The sequence below is a fragment of the Lolium rigidum genome, chromosome 1 (genome assembly GCF_022539505.1).
Source record: "Lolium rigidum isolate FL_2022 chromosome 1, APGP_CSIRO_Lrig_0.1, whole genome shotgun sequence".
Lineage (NCBI taxonomy): Eukaryota > Viridiplantae > Streptophyta > Magnoliopsida > Poales > Poaceae > Lolium > Lolium rigidum.
Window position 1 is genome coordinate 142,566,036 of NC_061508.1, and position 15,285 is coordinate 142,581,320.

Here is a 15,285-nt window from a genome sequence, read left to right on the forward strand (position 1 = left end):
AGCCCAACGGCCAACGGCACTGCATCGCATTCGCATCTCTAGCGGATGTAACCGTCGCATTTGTCAGTTTCCGCCGCGCCCGAAACCGAGGAAAAAGAAAGGGGAGCACACTGCAGAAAGGACATCGCCCTTTCTCTCTTCCTGGTTTCGCCGCTCCCTCGGAATCGCAGCAGGGCAGGTGCGTGGGTGCTCGTCTCCTCCCCTCCCTCCTACTGGTTCTTGATGCATTGCTGAATCGCTCCGGTCCAAATCGCCGGCCGGTGTGGTTCCTCGCGGTCGAGCTTGGTGTCAGGCCTCACTTTCTATGCTAAGATTCAGGAGCCCCAACCGTGCTTGCTCGATCGATTTCAGTCCACGGCTGTGTGGAAGCGGCTGGGGTATATAGCATGAGTTAACCTTCCCCGACGAGGACTAGCGAGGTCTCGATTTGGCTAAGTTAGGAGCGCTGTACTTGCTTCTGAGGACCAGGATTCCGATTGGGAAACGCTAGGGGCCTAGGGCTGTATAGTTCCAATGGAGTCTTAACTATCTACCCCATTCTCCGCCACCTTGCTTCATTCCATGCACATATGCGCAATGGTATTTACGGTATCTGCTGTGATGGATCAGGGATCTGGTCCATCGATTTCCTGATTGGATGGTTCCAAAGCACCTAACCCATATTAAGCACGCCACCACATTAAGGGAGACGAGACAGAAAATCTTCTTTCGACAAGTTACTGAGGATTGGATATGTAAGCTGTAGTATACATTGTTGAACTTGTGAGGTTCTGAACTTCAAAAAGTTAAAAAAAAATTGTGGGGTTCTGCCGGATTGTTATTTGGTGGGTGTGATTTGGAGTTTGATTTGTGTGGGTGACCGTATTACTAGTCAGCTAGGGTCTGCTTGTTTGAGTCTGCTTCACATATCACACCACTTTGAAAAGTTGCCACTGGTGCCTACTCTTTTAGTGCTGCCAGATGATGTTTCGTTTTGCGGCATTTAATGGAAATTTGGACACGATCCATGGTTTATAATTTATCTCAAGGAACCTTTTCTTGCGGGAGGTTTATCTCAAGGAATTGAGATGTACACTCCTCAAAGCGTTAGGAATGTCTTGTGCGGATACAGTTAACTTACGCAGTAAGAGTAGAGACATGGCTTCCTGAACTATCTGGTACCTGCTAGGCCTCACTAGAGGGTGAGTGCAAGTTCTCACCATTATGAGCGAGTGGGTTCAAGGTGGATTGGAAGCTTGAATTCTTTCTGAAACAACATGTACACCGCGCTTTTTCTATTATATGTCTTCTCCCTTTCTTAGTTTACAATACAATAAACTATGTGTATAGTGCTGGTTATTACTTTCCAACATTGGATCGAACTGTTCAGCTTGTTTATAACTTTTTTTTGGTGGGCATTGTCTGAATATACAAATGTAATGCTGGAATTTCATCTGCAGATCACCTGTAGGACCACTGTGAACTGGCTGTTCTTAGTTGGGAATTTGGATGGCTGTTGCTTTAAAGACAAGTGGCACATTTTGTAACACACTGCAGCAGTGGCTGCATCCAGCAAGAGATCAGTTTTTATATGGTTATTCTCATTCAAATACCAAAGAATGTAAAAGCAAGAATACAAAAAGGCCTGTTCCACTGCGTGTTAAAGCTACTTCCACGAAAGCGGAGCTAGATTTCAGTGATCCATCTTGGAAACAGAAGTTTCAGAAAGACTGGGATGAGCGTTTTAATCTGCCACATATTACTGATATATATGACTTGAAACCAAGGACAACTACATTCTCACTTAATAAAAAAAGGTTTTGTGCGCCCCTCTTCTTTGGTCTCTTTCTTCTAAGCTAATAAATTAGTAGCATGTCATTTTCTTATGCAACGCTGTCTGATATTACTCTGGCAGAACTCCTACACGTGACGAAAGTAGTACACCTATGGACATGTGGAATGGTTACGTGAACAATGATGACCGAGCACTTATGAAGGTTAGTACTCCGCAGAAATCTTTTGCTGGTGCATCATAGGAATACTTCAGCGTTAGTTTGATACTTAACATGTCACAGCTTAGAGCAATCACTAAGATGGGTGAAATCAATTAGTCCTGTTGCAGAAGCTGGGTCTCGGTGTCATTGGAGCAAATGACCATGCATAGCATTGAATGTTAAATTTATGATAATAACTATTGAAAGCTGTAAAAAAAGTTTACAAATAATGTTTTCATGGAAAACAACTACTTCTATTCTCGTATGGTGAATCTATATACTTCTGCATCTTAGTCATCAAAGTTTAAAAGGTTTGCTGCACTTGTTTTAGAACATATATTCTGTATTGGAGATACTTATAAGTTTTGTGATGTTAAAGTGATGTATGTAATGGACTTCACTTGCTTACTCACCAACTAACTTTTGTGATGCACATCATGACTGCATGTTAGCACCTAAAGAAACATGCAGTTCGGTAAAAACAGCTTTATTTGTTTCCCGGTATGCTGAGAACTTATAACATACCATTGCTACCTTAGGTGATAAATTATTCCTCCCCTACTTCTGCTGGAGCTGAGTGCATTGATCCTGATTGTAGCTGGGTGGAGCAATGGTATAGTATCTTCTAGTCCTAGCTTGTGAGTTTATTAGTTCTCAGTGCAAAAGGATACCATCATTCTTCACATGTGTGTTTATGTTATGCTAGTTGACTTTAGCCTTTTGTTTTCAATAACGGACGAACTGTTACTATGAGCGTGGGGCAGTGATAAATAGCTTCTTGTAGGGTGCATCGTGCAGGGCCTCGTAAAGACATATACTATGAGCCAGTGGAAGTAAAAGCTGCTATAGTTACTTGTGGAGGTCTCTGCCCTGGTTTGAATGATGTCATCAGACAGGTCCTTGTCTTGTACCATTGTTCAAACAATTCCATATTGCTGACATTTCTGCCTATCCTTTTGCTACTTGAATCTGATATCCATTGCGAACTTTAACTTAAATAAGGTTAATCAGTTATGAAACACTTTAGCATTGGGGGTTTCCCAGGAAAACCTAGTTATGAAGATTTGCGTATCCTACAATTTCTCCATTTAGCCACACACAAAATAAAAATTTGCTCATTAAATTTGATGCACAAGTTGTTACGTGTGCAACACTATTTTTTTCTAATGCAAACCGATAAAAGCGGGCCTAGTTTCATCACCACATAAGATTGATATTGTATCTATATGTGCCACCTGATCCTGAATGCGATCTGAGCGTTAAAAATCTCACTTGAAATGTTGATGCAGTTTAGCAAATATGTTCTGTAATTTGCAGGTAGTATTCACCCTAGAGACATATGGAGTTAAGAATATTGTTGGAATTCCATTTGGTTATCGTGGGTTTTTTGAGAAGGGCCTAAAAGAAATGCCTGTAAGAACGCTCCTCTTATAAACCCATAAAAATTTACTGCTCATGATGTTCTCAGATTTAATTTTTGTAACACCATCCACATCCAGCTTTCACGTCGTATAGTGGAGAATATTAATCTTGCTGGTGGAAGTTTTCTAGGAGTCTCCCGTGGAGGAGCTAAAACTAGTGAGATTGTAGATAGTATACAGGTAAGCAATCTGATTATCCTTCATGGTTATGTTAAAATAATCATAGGTTACTTTAAAAACAATTACTGTTTTGTGTAGGCCAGAAGAATTGATATGCTTTTTGTGCTTGGTGGAAATGGTACCCATGCAGGAGCGAATGCTATACATGATGAGGTTCTTATGTCTTCACATTTCTTTTCAACTTTCATTCCTTCATTTGATATCATATTAGCCCATGAACCTTTGTGGAAAAAGAGGAACCTTGCCTACGTTCGAATCAAGATAAGTGCACATGTACATACGTAGAAACTAGAAACCCCCCACCATTCATTCTATTTCATCTTACCCACAAGATTCATCACACTGAAAGTTGCTTACTATGTGTCTTCTTCAGCTCACTTTATTCCATTTCACCCTACAATTGCAGTGCCGTAAGAGAAAGCTAAAAGTTTCAGTTGTAGCAGTTCCAAAGACCATTGACAATGATATACCTTTGATGGATAAAACATTTGGTTTTGATACAGCTGTTGAAGAAGCTCAACGGGCCGTTAACTCTGCCTATATAGAGGTAGACTGGTGATGTTTTTCTATTATTTTTCTGGGCGAGCCATTCTGCAGTATATATTATATTAATGCAGAGATCTGTACCATGTACAGTAGAAACTAGAAAGGTGCAAATGCAGGAAAGACCAAAAACATATTATTCATCATAACCGAAATGAATTTTCTGCATCTTCTTCTTCTTCCTTGATTTTTAGTGCTAGGCTGTTTTAAAATCGCTAATGATTAAGAGCTGAAAAGTGGAGTGAAAGATCCTACATCTGAACACTCTTGTTTCACTTTATGAATCACTACTTTTTTTAGGCACGTAGTGCATACCATGGTATCGGTTTAGTCAAATTAATGGGAAGAAGCAGCGGCTTCATTGCAATGCATGCTTCCCTTTCAAGTGGGCAGGTTGATGTCTGCTTAATACCAGAGGTTTGTAAACGTTGCACTGATGTTTAATCTACCAGTTCTTCTCATTCACGGATGTCCAACAGAAGTTTACTGTATGAATAAAGGTCCCTTTCACACTAGATGGGGAATATGGTGTCTTACAGCACCTTGAGCATTTATTGAAGACCAAGGGATTCTGTGTGGTTTGTGTTGCGGAAGCTGCAGGACAAGTAAGCTAAAATTCACTGGTCTTTAGCCTTTGGCTCTTTTTATTCCATAAAACGATGGCAAACTACTGTAAGTGAGAACCAAAGGTTTACATCTCTTACTTTTTATTACAGGAATTATTGCAAAACTCAGGTGCAACTGATGCATCAGGAAATTTAATACTTAGCGACATTGGTGTTCACATGCAACAAAAGGTTTGTATTTGACATGGATGTCATAATTTACAGGCTGTTCTGTCATAAAGTAGAAGTTTAAATGATGGCGATGACACTGAATTTTGCTGTAACGTGATCCATTCCGTTTTCTTTTATACTAGCATTTCCATTTGCTTGTTAGAGGTCTGTAAACTGCATTATCCTGTACTTCTATCTAACTGTTACTCACTTCCATTATAGAGGTTATCATTCTTACGCCATAGTTTAGTAACATTGATTACACTCGACAGATGCATTTCAAGGGCATTGGCGTTCACGCTGATGTAAAATACATTGATCCAACATACATGGTACGGGCATGTCGGGCCAATGCATCTGATGCAATTTTGTGCACCGTACTTGGACAAAACGCTGTAAGTTTAACACTTCTTTTCCTGAATGACCTAGCTGTTCATCTTTTTGAACTGCTGCAGTCTGGTTATATGAAAAAATCGTGATTTTTCCTTGCCTGCAGGTCCATGCAGCATTTGCTGGCTTCAGTGGTATCACTTCCTGCATCTGCAACAATCACTATGTCTACCTTCCGATCACAGAAGTCATAACAGCACCGAAGCGTGTGAACCCTAACAGCAGGATGTTACATCGTTGCCTCACGTCCACAGGCCAGCCAGACTTCCACTGACACTACTCGTCTGTGTTGCGTAATCAAGTTGATGAAGATACCCTTTTGCTACCACCATGATTACCAGTTCGATAGTTGACGATCATGTGATGCTGAGATGAAACTTGGTCCTGAAAGATATTTTTGACTGCCTGAACTCCAAAGTTGTTTTTTTTCGAGAAAACGCAAAAAAAACTTTTGTGTTTCATTGCATTGAAAAGATAAGAGTTGTTTTACAATCCTCTTAGGAGGCAGGGTACAGGTTGTAGCTATGATGTATCTCAACTCTGTCGATTGTCGTGGTGACGCATGTTAGAGAGCAGTGTGAGTTATTGTTCACAACTGTGGCATGCTGAGGAAAGTGTTCCACGTTGCTAAATAAAACAGATTAAAACTGAATGGAGAAATGACGATTTGATGTGGCCATGTGGACTCATATTTTTGAAACTTGGACGCAGATTTAAAATCCATGGAATGAGGAAGGACAAGCTCACAAGCATGATGACGATCATTTAGCTCACCAGCTGAAGGTGCATGGCTGGAAAAGGTATTCCTCTCGTAGTATCATCCCCGGGAGGCAACAAAAAGGATGAGATACTTGAGAATATGCCATGGATGATTGCTGAAAGTAATATTGCCAAACTCAACAAGGGCTCCCCAACGACCCTTTCCATCACAATTGATCCAAATAGGATGACTGAAAGAAGAGTTCGGAGGGGTTCTGCTCCGCTACCAAACATGTTTGAAAGTTCGTCGAGTCATCAGGAAGTTCAAGGTTTTACTTACTTTTTGAAACTTGATGGAAATAGTAAGGGCTGATAAAAATTTAGAATTTGAGACAATTAGGCTACATCCCTTGTTCTTTCTGTTTGTTTTCACTTGTTAGCAAGGGCGGAGATCCCACATGATGTGTGCAATTTGACATTTATAATCCTCATATAACAGTGTTTGTCTTTTCGAATGTGAAAGAGCTAGAAAATACCTCCAAAAGAACTGAAACATTATAATTAGCCAAAACCTTGACCGCCACTCACCTGTCATTGCTACATTTGATAAAAAGTCACAAGATCAGTTGCACATGGCTTTTTACCTTGGATTGCAAAATGATCGGAAAACCCTACCACGCCCACATGGGTTAACACGTGTTATTTATCTAATGCTGAGCTTGCCAACTCCGCCTTAGGATCAAAACTGCAAAGCTAGCTCTAAATATCTAGGAACTTCATGATTATGAATGCGTTCTCTGAAACCTACCGTTCTTGTGAAGCAGGCATCTTGGGAGAATGCATCTTGCAAGCCACAGCTCCGCATGATAGAATTAGAGAGGAGAATGATTCGCCACACAATCGTGATCTTTCCCTTATCTCATATATATAGGTAATTACACAAGATATACAAGGAAGGGATCAATACAAATCCTAACCATAATGACCTGATTAATAACAAATATCAAGCACTAAAGATGGCAGGGTATAACTGAATATCGAGGGCATATTCGGTTTGCCTAACACCACAGACCATCTGTACAACCTCATCTCAAAGTGGTTTTACTTCTTGAAACTCGAGGGAAATAGTAAGGGCTGCTAAAAATTTAGAAATCAAGACAACCCACTTATTATTGTAACTTCTGTTTGTTTTTACTTGCTAACAGGGTCTGAGATCGGACAAGATGTCTTCAATTGACATTTTATAACCCTCACATAACATTGTTCGTTTTTTCGAATGTGAAAGAGCTAGGAAAATACCTCTAAAAGAACTGAAACATGATAATTAGCCAAAACCTTGACCGCTACTCACCTGTCGTTGCTACATTTAATAAGAACTGAAAAGATCAGCGGCACATGTCTTTGCAACTTGGATTGCAAAATGAACGTTAAACCCTACCACCCACACATGTCAACGTGTGTTATTTATGTAATGACGCGCTTGCTAACTCCCACTTAGGATCAGAATCGCAAGGTAGCTCCGAATAGCTAGAGAATATTATTTCGGTTCTGAATGTGTTCTGTGAACCCTACCGCTCTTGTGAAGCTGCAACTTGAGAGAATGCATATATCTTACGAGCGACTGCTCCCTAGATCATCTGAAGAGTATCATCTGGCTGCGAAGGGTACTGGTCCTTTTTGCGAGCCAACGCTCCCCAGATCCCAGATCATCTGAAGTGGTTTTACTTACTTTTTTAAACTTGAGAGAAAAAGACAATTAGGCTACAGGTATCGTTGTTACTTCTGTTTGTTTTTACCTTTCAGCAGGGGCTAAGATCCCACAAGATGTCCTCAATTTGGCATTTTACAACACTTAAATAAATACTGTTCCTCTTTTCGAATACAAAAGAGCTAGAAAAGCACCTCTAAAAGAACTGAAACATTATAATTAGCCAAAACCTTGGCAACTACTCACCTGTCATTGCTTTTTTTTTCACGCTAAACCCACCACAGTAGGATCGATTTCCATTGTAGGGCATAACGGGAACTCACCTATCATTGGTACATTTGATAAAAACTCAAAAGATCAGTAGCACATGTCTTTGGAACTTGGATTGCAAAATGAACATAAAACCCTACCACCCACACGGGTCAAAGTGTGTTATTTAGCTAATGATGAGGCTTTGCTAACTCTGCCTTAGGATCAGAATTGCATGGCAGCTCTGAAAATCTAGAACTTCATGATTCTGAATGCGATATGTGAAACCTACCGCTCTTGTGAAGCTGCAGCTTGAGAGAATGCATCTTGGGAGCTACCGCTCCCCGGATCATGAACAGTATCACAAGGTAGCTCTGAATAGCTAGAGTACTTCATTCATGATTCTGAATGTGTTCTTTGAAACCTACCGCTTTTGTGAAGCTGCAGCTTGAGAGAATGCATCTTGCGAGCCACGGCTCCCCAGATCATCTGAACAGCGTCATCTGGCCGCGAAGGGTACTCATACTCGAAGTGATGAGCCACCTCCTTGAGCCTTCTGGACATGGCGTTCCACTGGTCCCGAGTTACATCTCGGAGCACGCCAAGCAGGAATCCCTTCCTGACGGCGTCGGAGGCGCGGACGAAGACGCAGAACTCGGAGTAGTCGAGGACGTCCTCGAAGGGGAGCTCGATATCGTCACTGATTATGACGGGGACGCAGTGGCTGACGATGGCATCGAAGAGGCGGTTGGAGGAAGGGGTGTCGCCGGCGATGTTGAGGCAGAACTTGGAGGAGGCCATGCCCTTGGTGGCGCGCCTGATCCCGTTCTGCCGGACGCTGCCGTAGGTGAAGTGGACGTCTCTCTCGTCCTTGAGAAGCTGGTACAGCTTCTGACGAACCTTCCCACCCTGCGATCGCCACACAATTTCGCCAAAATGTTAATACAGTAGCAGCTCACCATGATAGAGCACAAAGAAGAGAAGCAGAGGAACGCCACTCACATCTTTCCTGTGAATTGCGCCTTGGAAGTAAGCCAGGAGTGGCCGTTGATGGAACGCCGGCGAGTCGTGGTCTCCGAGAGACCGAACCACGTGCTTGTAAGGAGCGATGATGTCCTTCTTGAGGTTGGCGACGTCCGGCGGGTACCTCCCGAAGTCGGAGAGCACGTACATGGCGGCGCTGAGCTTCTTCCTGGCCTGCATCATGCTGTTGGGGTGGTGCGGGACGACGAGGTGGTCCTTGCCGCCCCACCTCCTCCACTCCTCCTGCCGCATCAGGTACTTCACCAGCTCGGCCTGCAGGACCCTGTTCATGCTCACCCTCTCCCCTCCCCGGAGCTTTGAGTGCCGGTTGTAGCTCAGCGACGCGAAGAAGGGCACGAAGAAGACGTCGGCGAGGCTGGCGTTAGTCACCCTGACGGCGACGCACGGCCTGCTGCTGCTCAGATTGCCGGGCAGGGTGGAGGACAGTATGTCAAGCGTGAGCCAGTACGCGACGCTGTGCTGCAGATTCAGCCCGCCGGGGTAGTGCGGCACGGCGCGGGCGTCCCGGACGTCTGGCCACGCCGTCTTCCCGTCCCACCCGAGCATGCCGAAGTGGAACTCCGGGGGCAGGTCGTACATGTAAACCCTGAGCTGCGCGCTCTCCGCGTCGCATGATCCCTCGCTCCCTTCTCCTCCTCCCGCTGCGGCCAACGGCGTCTCTCGGACCATCGGACCGCTCATCCTGACAGCACTCACCGTCGGCTCACTGTTGACCGGCACCGCCGCCGGGATGGACGTCTGATGGTCACCGCCATTGTTATGCGGCCTGTTATCCTCATCGCCGGCGAGCAATGGCGTCTTGTTGGCGTCGGCTATGAGGATTGCACTGTTGATCCGGGAGTTGACGAGAGCCCAGCAGGAGAAGGCCAGAAGGATGAGGGCCAGGAAGGTGACAAAGCGGAACACCCTCCTGTGCTCCGGTGGGGGCAAAGGCTGCATCTTCCTCTCCACCACCATCCAAGGGAATAGCACGCCGAAGGAAGGAAGGCAGGCCAGAGTTTTACCGCCAGAATACGGTTAAATCATCCACGAATGAACCAGAGAAACTCGATCTCACTATAGATTCTCAAGAATCACCTGGCGACTGCTGATTCAGTCGATCCACATAATCGTCTGAAGAATAACCTGGTGCCATGAATGATGTTGGCGCAGAGAAAACAAAGCGGAAGGGGTGTTGGATTGTGGGCAAGGAACAAGAATTACCCCATGGGATTTTTTTTGCCAGATGCGAGGTCAAATCAGCTTACCCGTGATGTCAGGATCATTGTTTCCTGGCCATGAATGTTTCATCTCATCTCTGATGCATGCACGGCGATCTGTTTCTTTTGGTTGTTCTGTTTTGGAGATTTCAGCTGGACGCAGCAGAAAAACCGGCCGTGATCTCAACGGTTTGTCGATGGTCAAAGATTGAAAGAGTGGATCCACCAATATATATTCCTCTGGACAAATGTACCCCGTGCTAGACAGACTTGGATTTCACATGACTACTTGGAAAACGATGCGCACTATTTCAATGGCGTACAGGCTAAGAATCATCCTACCCAGAATACGAGGACGAGGAGGAGTACATGTTTAATGTTTTAAAGATCGGGATTTGCTGGTTGGGTCATGCACAGTCAGATTTACATGATTCAGACTACTCAGAGTCTCAGACTAGTCATAATGGGGAGTAACATAGAGTAGTAACATGCACATGTTACTACTCCATGTTACTACATGTTATAGTGGAAGTAACATATATATGGTGTCATGCAAATTAATATTTATTATGTTGTAGACTCATGTTGCCTTGGAAAGTGTGATGTTATAGTAACATAGCTAGTTACCACTTCACTCTCTTTCATCATTTATTATCATACCATGTCAATAAAATATCTTAAAATGTGTGATGTTACTACCTATGTTACTCCCACTATGAGTAGTCTCATAGTGGGAGTGACATAGCAAGTAACATCACACACCCTAAAGCATTTTGGTGACATGACATAATAATAAATGAAGAAAGAGAGGAAGATGGTAACTAGATGAGTCTACAAGATGATTGTTGAAGAAAGAGAAGAGTATGTTACCATAACATCACACTTCTCAAAACAAGATGAGTCTACAATCTAATAAATATAGCATGCATGATACCACATATAAATAACTATCCACTATGGAGATAGTAACATAAGGTAGTAACATGCACCATGCAGGCCCGGCCCTGAACCGGTGCAGCCGGTGCGGCCGCACGGGGCCTCCGTGCGCCAGGGGCCCTTGTCTACCTATGTTGCAGTATACAGATACAAACATGAAACGTGCACGATAGCTAGCTCCAGCCTCCGGGGCTCGTTTGGGAAAAAACGATCCAAGTCAAAATCAGCCCATATGGAGGCATTGATGTATCCCTCCTGGACTCCCGTATCGCTAGAGGGAAATAACTAGCCGCATTTACTCAGTCTGCATCGTCTTCTCTGCGTCCTTGTTTTTCTGTGCGGCTGTTCCTCAACCCCACATCCCCAATCACAGCGGAAGCAGCGACGATGGAGGCCGCCCGTCTTGAGATTTCTAGCCGTTTTGGAGGGATTAATTGAGGAGGAGATCATGATTCATTAATTTCCAAGAAATCCCTCCCAAATTTGCAACGGTTAGTTCATCCTCTCCTATATATTCTTCAAAATTAGTCTATTCTTGTTCATCCGATTCGATTTGTTTCTCCAATTCTTCTTCCTGGCTTCCTCATTCCTCAATCAGGTTCAGGGACAAAATATAGAAGAAAAGGCATGTAGAGGAGTCAGCAGCACGCAGCCGCAGCGGGTACCGACGGGCGGCGCGACGGCAGCGGCGCCCGGCGGTCAGCAACAAGCCGACAACAACGAGTCAAGCAGCATCGTAGCTCCAGGTTCATTTGTTTCAACTTTTACTTGCATGCCTAATTCATCCTATGTGCCAAGATGTCATCTAGAAAGGCCTCTGGTCATGAAAAGCGACAGACGAGAAAACGAATAGATGAGTTCATATAATCCTAAAAGGGTGCCTTAGACAAATTTATTAGCAAACCTGCAACTTCTGCTAGTGATCTTTTTTCTGAATTAAGAATGTTGCACAAAGTGTTGCACAAAGTTTGCTAAAACCTTCTCTAAAAAAGATCCAATCTCTCATAAAATTGTATTTGATGTTGACTAATGATCTTTTTTCTGAATTAAGAATGTTGCAAATGACCTTACCAGATGAACCAATGCATGCTGCGAGATGTTTGAGTTTGTTAGAAGTATAAATTGTTTTCCAAACATATCTATTGCATATAGAATTTTATTTACCGTACTTGTGACAGTAGCTTCAGCTGAAAGAAGCTTTTCAAAATTGAAATTGTTAAAAAATTACCTGAGGTCATCAATGTCACATGAAAGATTGAATGGTCTAGCTACATTATGCATTGAGAAGGGCCTATTGGATCAGATTAATGTTGGTAATATTATCAATGACTTTGCGTCAACAAATTTTAGAAGAAAACGCTTCACATAGTTAGTGCACTTGTCTATTTTGCATGTCAATACAAGATTGGAGTTCAAGCCGGAGAGCGGGCTAGAGACCTAGAATGCAAGATGTGGAGAGCAAGCACAAGTTTGAGCTGAAATGTTATAAGATCATGAGTAGATGTTTTTTGAGTTGAACACTGTCACCCATAAGATCATGAGTATTTCCTTGAGAAGATAGGAAAAATTATGTTAAATGATTAAATTTTTATTAAATTAAATATCAAAAATCATCTCTATTGCTACTGTACGGGGCCCTTTTTTTTTGTCTTGCACCGGGGTCTTGGAATGCCAGGGCCGGCCCTGGCACCATGTTACTACTATATGTTACTCCCCACTATGACTAGTCTCATGCATTTCACTAGTAGAAAAAAGCCTTACAGTGACGTATCAAAATCACCCTTAGTGATGTGGATTTGGCACGTTACTGATGTCGCGTCACTGGTATTTGTACATGTGTCATGTTCCCTTGCACGACGCAAGTTTTTGACACACATGTAGCGAGCCATAAACACCCACATGTGTTGTGTACCTAGGACGTATCGTTGCCACGCCCGTAACTGATTTTTTAGGATTAAAAAAAGAAAAGACTACTATTAAATTGCCAACAATATTGGTCTTATCCTAGAAGATAACATCGTCAAGAAGTTGCCATTACTAAATCTACTAGACGTAGTCATACAAGTTCTGTTTTTGTATGTCTACATTTATATGACTGTTATCACCAGATTTTGGCTAAATCAGGAGGTGGGCCGCGATCAAGATGGGCTTGGAAGATTACACATGGAAGATCTATGAAGCGGCCTTGCACGGAGAATTTGGGCTAGGTTGCCCGTGTATCTTTAATTATAGTAGATTGTATCTAGATTAAAAGTTAGAGTTTATCTCGTGCACGGTTTAGTGCACGCCCACATTAGAAAGTCCATCTGGACTATAAATATGTACCTAGGGTTTATGGAATAAACAACAACCAACGTTCAACCACAAACAAATCTCGGCGCATCGCCAACCCCTTCGTCTCGAGGGTTTCTACCGGTAAGCATCATGCTGCCTAGATCGCATCTTGCGATCTAGGCAGCACAAGCCTGCCCACGTTGTTCATGCGTTGCTCGTCATCGAAGCCTTTTTGATGGCGAGCAACGTAGTTATCTTAGACATGTTAGGGTTAGCATTGTTCTTCATATTACATGCTTTCGTAGTGCAACCCTTGCATGTCTAGCCGCCCTTACACCTATCTTAGGTGTAGGGGCGGCACCCCGCTTGATCATAGTTTAGTAGATCTGATCCGTTACGATTGCTCCTTGTTCTACAAGGATTAGTTTAATATCTGCAGTAGTTAGGCCTTACAAAGGGGGTGAGGATCCAGCGGCACGTAGGGTGTCGTTCGCTGGCCCTAAGCAGGATGTTCCGGGGATCAACCTCGTGTTGGTTTTTAGGCCTTGTTTAGGATCGGCTTACGATCACCGTGCGTGGCCGCGAGGCCCAACCTGGAGTAGGACGATCCGATTATGCGGTGAAAACCCCGGATCGTCGTAGATCTCATTAGCTTTACCTTGATCAAGCGGGACCACCATATATTCGGACACCTCGTCCGAATCATGGGTGGATCGGCTCTTTGAGCCGATTCACGAGATAACCCGAGAGCCGATCGAGGCTCGTATTTAACGTTTACGTGTGTGCCCTGCAGGAAACTAAGCGAGGCATCATCCACACCTTCCCGACCGGGTATAGGTCGGGTGGCACGCCCTTGTGATAAACATCGGTGCGTGCGACCGGGAGGCTTTGCGGGCCGTCGCTCCGAGGGACCGGGGCCAGCCGCAGCCCTAGTTGTTCCCGGCTCTACGGTGTTGCCCGTCTCCGCCCGCCGGGGGGTTTCGACGTCAACACATTCTGGCACGCCCGGTGGGACCCCCTTCGACATCCACAACATCGCCATCTACATCCGAGATGGCGGAAGACACTCCGGTCACGTACGAGGATCTGCCTGATGAGCTCAAGAAGAAGCATGACGAAATCAAGGCGGTCCTCGAAGCCGAACTCATCGGCTCTTTCCACCGAACCCGCGCCCATGGCGTCAGGTGGGAGGGTTTCACACCTGAAGGCGCACTCGATGGAGTGGACCTGTCCGCCCCGTCAGAAGGACGCACCAGGTCGCTGAAGTACGAGGATCTGCCCGAGGAGCTCAAGAAGAAACATGACGAAATCAAGGCAACCCTCGAAGCCGAACTCATCGGCTCCTCTGAGAAGACCCGGCCGCACGATATCAAACTCGGTAGAGACCCAAGTCCGTCGCCTGGCGTCAACATGGTGGATCTCAGCCACTCCATAGGCCAGCCAAAGTCCTCCTTTGGTGTCAACATGGCAGGGCTTGCAAGCCGCCATGACAAAGATGAAGCAGAAAGCAGCCACGCTCGTGGCAAGGATGAAGAGGAGGCCGATCCACGCGACCGGCCCCAAGATGATGACAGGCGGTACCTGGCAGGGGAGGGAATAAGAAGCGTGCGGTATCAACGTCCACTCTCCGAGCACCTCCTCAACAAATATGAGCAGCGAGCACGACCGACGTCGGCACTACGACGTAGATGAGGAAAGGAATTGTCGGTCCGATGCGAGGTCGAGAGGTACCGTCAACATGATAGAAGCAACGACGGGTACAATCGTCGCGCTCGAAGGAAGGTCAAGGGGGCAGGATGACATGGATAGGCACTGGGACTGTCCGTTCTTCAAACATTGCTGGGACTCAGGAATGAGCCGATTGCCAACAATCGAGAGCTGCCCAGAATGCAA

At 44.6% G+C, this 15,285-nt stretch overlaps 2 protein-coding genes across 2 annotated transcripts; one reads left to right on the plus strand and one right to left on the minus strand.

Moving 5' to 3' along the window:
• Positions 1 to 46: 46 nt before the first annotated feature.
• Positions 47 to 5,935, plus strand: LOC124682426 (ATP-dependent 6-phosphofructokinase 5, chloroplastic-like). Its single transcript, XM_047217115.1, has 14 exons — positions 47 to 178; positions 1,440 to 1,796; positions 1,895 to 1,976; positions 2,513 to 2,586; positions 2,758 to 2,869; positions 3,291 to 3,386; positions 3,473 to 3,574; positions 3,653 to 3,727; positions 3,981 to 4,121; positions 4,418 to 4,534; positions 4,618 to 4,722; positions 4,834 to 4,914; positions 5,166 to 5,288; positions 5,390 to 5,935. The coding sequence occupies exons 2-14, from the start codon at positions 1,489 to 1,491 to the stop codon at positions 5,555 to 5,557; spliced, it is 1,584 nt and encodes a 527-aa protein (XP_047073071.1). The 5' UTR covers positions 47 to 178; positions 1,440 to 1,488; the 3' UTR covers positions 5,558 to 5,935.
• A 1,958-nt stretch (positions 5,936 to 7,893) lies between these two features.
• On the minus strand, positions 7,894 to 10,027 carry LOC124682491 (probable arabinosyltransferase ARAD1). Its single transcript, XM_047217163.1, has 2 exons — positions 8,942 to 10,027; positions 7,894 to 8,848 (listed from the first exon to the last, which is right to left on the minus strand). Exons 1-2 carry the CDS (start codon positions 9,938 to 9,940, stop codon positions 8,336 to 8,338), a joined length of 1,512 nt encoding a protein of 503 aa, XP_047073119.1. The 5' UTR covers positions 9,941 to 10,027; the 3' UTR covers positions 7,894 to 8,335.
• Positions 10,028 to 15,285: the final 5,258 nt, after the last annotated feature.

Excerpts from the sequence above, each read along its gene's own strand:
- LOC124682426 (XM_047217115.1), top strand. The coding sequence starts at position 1,489 with ATGGCTGTTGCTTTAAAGACAAGTGGCACATTTTGTAACACACTGCAG. Across the intron at positions 2,587-2,757 it reads TGTAGCTGGGTGGAGCAATG|GGTGCATCGTGCAGGGCCTC; the intron begins GTATAGTATCTT and ends AGCTTCTTGTAG. Across the intron at positions 2,870-3,290 it reads TGAATGATGTCATCAGACAG|GTAGTATTCACCCTAGAGAC; the intron begins GTCCTTGTCTTG and ends TGTAATTTGCAG.
- LOC124682491 (XM_047217163.1), bottom strand. The coding sequence starts at position 9,940 with ATGGTGGTGGAGAGGAAGATGCAGCCTTTGCCCCCACCGGAGCACAGG. Across the intron at positions 8,849-8,941 it reads GCGCAATTCACAGGAAAGAT|GGTGGGAAGGTTCGTCAGAA; the intron begins GTGAGTGGCGTT and ends TGGCGATCGCAG.